Source organism: Bombus vosnesenskii, unplaced genomic scaffold (genome assembly GCF_011952255.1).
Source record: "Bombus vosnesenskii isolate JDL3184/JDL3185 unplaced genomic scaffold, Bvos_JDL3184-5_v1.1 scf7180000013315, whole genome shotgun sequence".
NCBI lineage: Eukaryota > Metazoa > Arthropoda > Insecta > Hymenoptera > Apidae > Bombus > Bombus vosnesenskii.
The window spans coordinates 1455816-1464745 of NW_022882961.1; the positions used below are offsets into that span (position 1 = coordinate 1455816).

The 8930-nt window shown below is 40.3% G+C and overlaps 1 protein-coding gene across 1 annotated transcript; it reads left to right on the plus strand.

Moving 5' to 3' along the window:
* Positions 1-253: 253 nt before the first annotated feature.
* On the plus strand, positions 254-8429 carry LOC117235304 (tyrosine-protein phosphatase non-receptor type 9). Its single transcript, XM_033497196.1, has 10 exons — positions 254-577; positions 1741-1974; positions 2069-2158; positions 2251-2391; positions 5440-5703; positions 5789-6174; positions 6265-6504; positions 6584-6734; positions 6832-7039; positions 7127-8429. Exons 1-10 carry the CDS (start codon positions 545-547, stop codon positions 7354-7356), a joined length of 1977 nt encoding a protein of 658 aa, XP_033353087.1. The 5' UTR covers positions 254-544; the 3' UTR covers positions 7357-8429.
* Positions 8430-8930: the final 501 nt, after the last annotated feature.

Below are 8930 nucleotides of genomic sequence, written 5' to 3' on the forward strand. Positions count from 1 at the left end.
CGCATTGAAACACGTACCGATACGTGTCCGGATTATAATATACTAACAACGATTCTGCTTCCGTTCCAAAACACACCTGGCTTGTTTCCGGCGTTGAATTTGCACGAAATCGTATAAGACTTGGGGAGTCAGAGAGGCTTTCGACGTTAACTATACTCGGCCAATGATAGCATATCCGGCGTGAGAAGGACAGGCGACCGATAAACTATGGTACAAATCTGTAGTTAATGTATAGTATGGTATAGTGTCGCCTACACACTCACGCTTCCAAGATGGCGCTCAACCTACGGAGAGAAAGACGATCGAGCGTCTGAACGGGTCGGAGCGGTTCTGCTATAGCTGTGTCAAGCGTCGGACAATGAACGAGTGCCGGACCAATTCACTTGTTTTTGTCATCGCTTCGACCAGTCGGTCATAAGGATAGTGTTGTGCGTTTTGGTGTGGAAACAAAATGTGTAGCCACAGACAGAGGATCGTTAGGATAGAGTCGAAAACAAGTACGTGCTAGTGCGATTCTTCGGTTATGTCAGTGCGTTAAGTCAAAATGGCAGCCACGTTAACTGTCGAGCAAGAACAGGTAAGCGATTATCTATCGTCTCGTATAGAATATATTGTATCCAAAAATTGTTTCAACCGATCTCGCCGACATCTCGAAACGATCGATCGCGATCTTTTTTTTACTTCGATCCCTACATCACGTACGTGTTTACAACCGCGTAATATAAACATTGCTCGTTTCTCTGGCGCTGATCCTTTGAATCTTCCCGATGATTTTCAACGGAAATGGCAAAAGAACTAAATTCTTCCTGCTCGATAGAGCTTCAGGAATGTCTTTCGACGAATTGCAACTGCGATTACACTACTCAACGTTGAATATATTAAACAAGTGCGATAGATAGACTCGCGTGTGTACATCGTGCTTTAATCATCAATGTTTGTATAACTAGACATTGTCATCGTGACAATAATGTTCGATCTTTTTATCGACTGAGAATTCTCGGAACATCGTATTATCTTATTTCTCGTGAATATGTCAAGATTTATGTACAATTTCGATAGAAAAATTGTCATATATCGTGACAAATAAATCATCGAATAGTATGAGGTTGATAAACAAAAGGATTTTGTGGCTTTATATGGTCTGCGTCGCGGAAAACGACGAATCTTCCGCTCTAAAAATTCAATCGTGGCATTAAATAGAATGTGTACGTCTTTCATAAGCAAAACGTGACGTTGGAATTAAAACAAAGCGAGAACTGTCGGTTAGCAAAGCTTTATTAAAGTATCGATTTACGATATTAAATTTCTTGACCCTGGAATGAATCTATCCATTTACCACACCGGTCCCCGGCGAGCGTACTATGGCGGAAGTTGCCGGTGGGTAGGTAGTCGGGCACCGGAAGTTAGATCGGTACCCAGGGCATGTACACAAATCATTGACGAATGACTGTTACGCGTTTCGACAGTGTAGAAATGTTGCGAGACTATACCATTGTTCCAAACGTGTCTCGTATAATCTTCTTTTTGATTAATGATCATCTTCCTCTTATTAGAATTTCGCGCATTCTACGAATTAGCGTTTTTTGTCGGGATATATAAAAAGCCATTTAAGCGGAGAAAGCAGTTGATGATTAAAGGAAAGTGTTTTGTGTTAATGTTAAATTTAATGTGAAATAAATTTCAAATTTAACAAGATCTGCTTTGTTGAAAAATGTCTGATCAATCTCGTTGTGTTTACAGGCCACGAAAGAATTTATAGAAGCAGTTAATAAATGCCGGGCTGGAAGAAGAGCCGGTCCAGTATCGTGGAGCACGGCTGTGAAATTTTTAACAGCGAGGAAATTTGAAGTCGCGAGAGCATTAGCGTTGTACGAACAGCACGAAGCCACCAGAAGGCGAGAGGGTCTTGCACTTTTGTACCCTACTCAGGAACCTTTGCTCAGTGAATTACGCACAGGAAAATTTACAGTTTTAGTAAGTTCCCAATTTTCGTTAAAAAGAGTCTGAATGTGATCTGGCGTTCTCGATTACATGATGTTTATACGATGCATTTGTGAAAATGTTGTAGCCTTCGAGGGACGCTACAGGGGCAGCCATAGCTATTTTTACAGCACATTTACACCTTCCACAAAATACCACGCACCAGACAACGTTACAAGTGAGTGTGTACTTACAAAAGCTTGATAGAAGATTATACCATAAGAGACGTTGTAAATTATTAATAATGGAACTTTCACTGTCTCGTTACAGGGTGTGGTGTACCAGTTAGATGCAGCGCTAGAAAGTGTAGAAACTCAAAAGCACGGTCTGGTTTTTATTTATGACATGTCGGATAGCAAATACCAGAATTTCGACTATGACCTCTCCCAAAAGATTCTCACCCTCTTAAAGGTAAGTTTCACATCCGTGCACGCGCGATCTCAAAACGATCTACGCATCCCTTGTACATATATTTATTATTTAACTCTATCGAGATACAAAAAAGTAGCGCCAGAATGATGACACACCTCGTTAAATTTAAGTCAGTTATTATAAACACTGTTAAATCCTGAATAAATAAATTTACTACTCTTTGACAGAAACTTGATATATACTCCCGCGACTTAACAAATTTACCATTCTCGATATTCACCTTGGCTCATTCACGAATCTACGTCCGGAGTTTACAGAGCACCGAGAAACAAAGAGGCTTTGTTGGTAGCAACGGATCGTTCCGAATGTAGGCCATTATCTTTACACAGGAAATTTAATCAACATCTTTGGCTTTTATTCGTACCACGGACGAAATCAGACCGTGTAATGCACGCATGTGTCGCCAGTCTGTGAAAAAGATTAGCCTAATATGCGAATGCGTAACGTTGCACGCTAGAAAATATTTGAGACGCGTGTATTGGACCGTTGTACCTCCTAGTTGGTGGCAAAAAGGGAAGGAGCGGGTCGCTTAGAATCTCGATTATATAATACGGAGCAATACATAAAGTAATTCCGAAGCGTCTGCTGGTGGGGTACATAGAAGGGTGTATCTCAAAGAACAGGGAAGTTTAAGGGGTCGTTAACGCTTCACGGAAACCCACTTGCAATTGCCCAGTGAGCCGCGCATTGTGAGCGAGGCAAGGGAGTTTCAAAGGTTTTGGTCGAAATGACGCAGTTATAGGATATTCGTGAAACTATTTCTAACGAACATTTTTACGTCACCGGGCACCGAGGTAAAAATAATCATCAGTTTAGTCGGATTATTTATTAGGAACCGGGGATAAAGTAGAATTCTATTCTGAAACGCATGTCTAGGGGAAGTATATAAAAGGAAAATGCATAAAGGTACGTGATCGCTTTCTATTCGACTAATAACGTTCCGATACTCTTTCATTTTCCGCTCTATTATGCCCGTCTGTAGCGTATAATCGGTCGCGGACTGACTACTACTTTTCCCGATAAAGTTTCGTCTTTTCATCGGTTATGGACTGATAAATTAAAGTTCGTATCATGGTAAAAATAACGTGACCCGCTTCAAAATCACGTTCCTCAAGGGCGTTCGCATTAAAAACTAGAAAAAGGTGCTACACGGTGAAGGTGATATTTTGTTTACGTAGTCAGATCTGCGGTTAAAAATAATGCGGAACGTTCTAGTTTTAGCGGTGGCGAGTTTTAGAGGTTGATAACCCCCGGATTGTACGCAACACGATTCACATATTTCAACGAATTCTGATTGCCAAAGTACCGGACGTGAAGCAAGAATAGGTCCTCGGGTTGAGAGACACTGACATAATACGTCACCGCACGTAGGATCGCACCTTTACCGGGGAGAGAAAGAAATTCGTGTAAGGGATGCTAGAGCGGTGGTAAAAAGAAGGGGTCGTTGGCGCGCATGCGCGGGATAACGTCGCGACGCTCGTGGTCAGTAATCATCGTGACCCCTTTGCGGCATTATCGTGCACAGTTCGGAAGAAGTTACAACCTGATTCCACCGTTTGGATCGCTGTAATTTCTTCGAGTTGTCGAATCGTCGCGTTGTTCCATCCGAATACGCAAACCAACCACTCCGCGGCACGAGAATGACGTTGTAACAATCGGGAACTGTAGCAGCGCGAGTTATGCTCGTCAACCGTAGAAAACGGTTATTCTAATTTCACGCTATCGATTGACTGACCGAGTGTCGGCAGTGATTTCGATTCCATCGATTCAACGACCACTGGATATACCCTGGTGATTAATCGAATTTCAAGCCGATCGAGAGCGCTCGATTTATCGTTTCATCGGCGCTTCGTTCGTACACTAGATAATCCACGTTCTACGATCCGTCGTTTGATAGGTAGATCGCCTAACGAGCTTGTGTCATCGATGCCCGATAAAATATTCGCTTACGGTGCACCTTTTCGCGACATACGGTAAACGAAAATTCTAATCTATTGATTGATTGTGCTCAAGTGTTCGTATCACTCCAAAATACCCTCGTATGTAACTTCCTCGATCCCGATTTTCATCTGTCACGATCTTCGATATAGGAAATCTGTTTGTATAGCGATCGGTAATCGTTCTGAATCGATTCGAAACAGCTTCAAGACGTCGACACTTTTTCGTCGTGTTTTCGCGGGGTTTCGATGTAATAGAGTTTGTGCGCTTAAGATCATAAAGATGTAGTGGTGCTGCTGCTGCTGCTGACGTCGTTGCCGTTACGGTACTTCCGCCCTCTATACACACCACAGAGGGTACCGAGGGTTAAGTTACCGTGTTTCCTGCATTTTGCACAACTCCAGAAGTGAGAAAGAATTTTTCACGCATTACACGTCCCTATTGATCTGAAATCTTGAATGTTCGTCGACCCCGTGCCTATGAATCGTTTGTCCCAGTTCAATTGAATTTTGCATCGTTTGATGCAACGCGTAACTAGCCTATAAGACAGGTTTACCGTTAAATTGGATCGAAACTCGTGCCACGTAATTCCGTAGTTTTCCTCTAGAACGAAACCCCTTCGCGTGTAAAACATATATTCGAAGATTGCTTGCAGTTGGCACTAAAACGTAGTTCTCGGTTTATATACTATTCTATTATTGCATCGTCTTGCAAAGGTCAAATTTGAAAGTCGCTCCATTTCGAAAATAAATCATGCACTCGCGTTAACCGATCGTTTTTTAATATCTTTTATCTTTAAACACAAACACATAGACGCGCGATGCACGCAATGTTTTTTTTTTTTTATAATAATATCGTTATATAAAAATAAACTGTATGTTATAAACTGATCGATTATTCGATTATTCTTTTTTTATTACTTTGTTTCTGCAGTTTACTACTTTGCGTAAATAATTCGTTTATAAGCATATGTTCCATTATTTTCAGTTTTATACTTTACGGTGTCGCATGTAAGATGGAAAATGTAAATATTGAACTATAATAATTTCGGTCGAGTATACGTACTATAACGATGTCGTATTGTTTCAGGGTGGTTATCCAGCAAAATTAAAAAAAGTCTTAATAGTGACTGCACCGCTGTGGTTCAAAGCACCCTTCAAGATCCTTCGATTATTCGTGCGTGAAAAGTTGAGGGACAGAGTATTCACCGTATCCATTCCTCAATTAACGTTACATATCCCGCGGGAATCATTACCGCATCGCTTGGGCGGCACATTGGAGATACAGCATGAGGCATGGCTTCTCCACTGTCTTAAATCCATGACAAACAGGGGAGGGGGTGAGCTTTGTGAGGTCAGTATTCTAATTGCTTCCATTTGTTCTAGTAGATGCCAAAAGAATTCTTCAACAATGATTCATGGATTTCTTATATGTGTAGGTTACCCCCAGAGTGGGTACTCCTCTTTCGCCCACATCGAAAAACCACACGGTTCAAAATCCCAATGGAACTACGGTCAGTAGCTCAACTAGTCCTATAATCGATAAAAACAAAGTTAAAAATGGTATCTCCAATATTGGAGATATCGAGATTACGAATGGTGATATCTGGATGGGAACCGATGAGGCACCATCTCCAGTACAGCCTCCGTCCTCAGCTAGTTCAGGGTTTAGCGACGACGATAGCCTACACGGGGATCTCGGCATTCAGGCCGTTAGCATGGAACAACTCATCGAAGAGATTCATTCGAGAGGACGCGCAGGTCTCATAGCGGAGTACACAGAAATTAGGCAAAGACCGCCCGAAGGTTCCTTCAATAATGCAAAGTACGCGAAGGCTGTATTCTTTGAGAAATATGTTTCGTAGGATTATCACCGAATCGTCGTTTAACAAACAATTTTCGATACATTTTTCAGATTAAGATCGAATCAGTCGAAGAACCGGTACACAGACGTGCTTTGCTACGATCATAGTAGAGTGTGCCTGTCGCAAATAGACGGGGACGCCACATCGGATTACATAAATGCTAATTTTGTTGACGGTTACAAACAGAAGAACGCGTTTATTAGCACACAGGGTCCGCTGCCGAAAACTTGCGGTGATTTCTGGAGAATGATTTGGGAACAGCAAACGCTCGTTGTCGTTATGACCACAAGGTAGATCGATAAAGGCACATTTCCCTGATTGCTTTGATATTCAACCGGAAAGATATCTATAATTTTTGATGGATTTTAGAGTGGTGGAAAGAGGTCGCACGAAATGTGCACAATATTGGGGACCGGAACCGGGAGATGAAGTACAAGCGGGAGGTTTTACAGTAACCACTCTTGAGGTTGATACGAATCCCGATTATACGATATCAATGCTTCTTCTTACAAACAACAAGGTATGTCTCGGTGTTGGCTTAACTTTCAAGGACGGGAACTGACGCCCTCGATGTTTAGAAGTTTCTAATCGATAAATACATTACGCTTTTATTTTAGACTGACGAGGCAAGGGAAGTTTGCCATATGCTGTACACCGCGTGGCCGGATTACGGTGTCCCACAATCGGCCAGAGCTCTGTTACAGTTTCTAGCCTTAGTAAGACAACAACAAAATAAATTACTTGCTAGTAGAGGAGATACGTGGGCTGGACATCCACGAGGACCTCCTATAGTTGTTCATTGCAGTGCAGGAATAGGAAGGACAGGTATAAATGCCGATATTCACGCGAGTTTTAAAGAAAACGTTTAGAGAGTAGAACAAAGACACTTATCGCGGGATGTTATTGTTCTAGGAACATTTTGCACATTAGATATTTGCATATCGCGACTAGAAGATACTGGAACTGTAGACATTCGTGGAACTGTGGAAAAAATCCGAGCACAGAGGGCCTACAGTATTCAAATGCCAGACCAATACGTTTTCTGTCATCGTGCTCTGGCAGAGTATGCGCTTTCCAGAGGGATACTTAGTTCACAACATCTTGCTATGTTACCTCCAACCATAGAAGAAGATTCTGATTAGGGTGTAACCTTTATTATCATGTACCAGATTGATGTTCTTCCCGAGTATGCGTAACAATCTCCTTACATAGCCTATTTCTAGCTTAAATAACTAAAAGTTATTTTTTGCTATCATCTCCATCGATGTAATATTTCAGATTTCTACTCTTATGTTAGGCTATATGTTTAGAGAATATCTAAAGAAAGACTAGTTTTTTCAAGGCCAATATGTGCGAACAGAAACCTTCCGTTTTTGTTCCTTGGTATTTTGCTCTGTGAACAAGCGATTCGATATTAAGAATAAACGACGTTCTAAGTGGCGCAAATGTGCCAATTAGAAACGGCTGTCCGAGTAATAGCGTGAAACGTGGCACAATCGGATGCCGGTCCAAGTTTAACCCTCTCATATGTAAATTTTATTGTACATTTTAAAAGATGACTACGAGTTATTTAAAACGTGTAAAGTATGAAACGTCTTACTTTATGAACATTCCATTTGAGAACAATTACTACGTCAATTAAATTAATATATAATATATTGTATACAAGTATGTGAATTATGCTATTTCATAGGTTTAAAGAATTTTTCTTGTGTTCTGTGTTACGTGTACCAGAGTTAAAGTCACAAGACTTGGCGCTCTATAAAATGCAGTTTCATTCGTACAGACTTTATTTATTATATTAGTGTACTACTATACGAATTAATACGTTTGATAGATAAATAATAATTAATAGTAGTTTCATAATAGTATGCTTAGTTTATCGCTACTTGCATTATCGCGTAATATGTACTTTATATTCTAACCACGATTAATTGCACTCTCTGTTACGATAATTAGTTTCGCATTTTTATCGTAATTTACGATTTGGTAGGACTTGAGTCTATTTTGTTAAACTCGTACTAAATGCTAGCTGATTTTTGTTGTTTCTACGACGTGTCTTTCATACTTTGAACGCCTGTCTAAAAATTAAATTATCAAGTACAAAGTTTTAAGGATATATTGTTATAGAATCTTTATATGAGAGGGTTAAAGTTGTAAAACTGATTTATTAAGGAAGAAGACCTAAGTATAATGAAACTTAAAAAAAAAAAAAGATATGAATGTTGCGAAAAATCACAAAACTATGGACGATATAATTTAAACGGCCGATCGGTCACTGATATGTAAGATTTAAAGACCTACAAATATATTATAACGTGTTACAACGGCTTCCGTCATACAGGAACTAAGTAATCGACGATCGTATTTAATAGGCATTTTTGGGTAACCAAAGATTATCTCCTACACCGTCTCAGAACAATTACAATTGAATCGCGTCTGGATATAGTTGGCTGACACTTTCTAAAAAGATTCTCTTACAGGGATTGTTAAACAGGGATCATTGCATAGATTAAAAATACTTCCAATTCGATGAAACGTTGAAAAAATTTAGGAAAGTCGTACGAAGTTGAACCTTTAAAAGGGGCGAATGAACAACTAGTTTACCTCGAGAATCAAACGTGCTTCGTTTTAGCAACGGTAGGATTTTTTATCCTACAAAGATATCAAGCAAATTCAAAACGCGCTCTTCCACGAAAGCCTTCGTGTATAATAC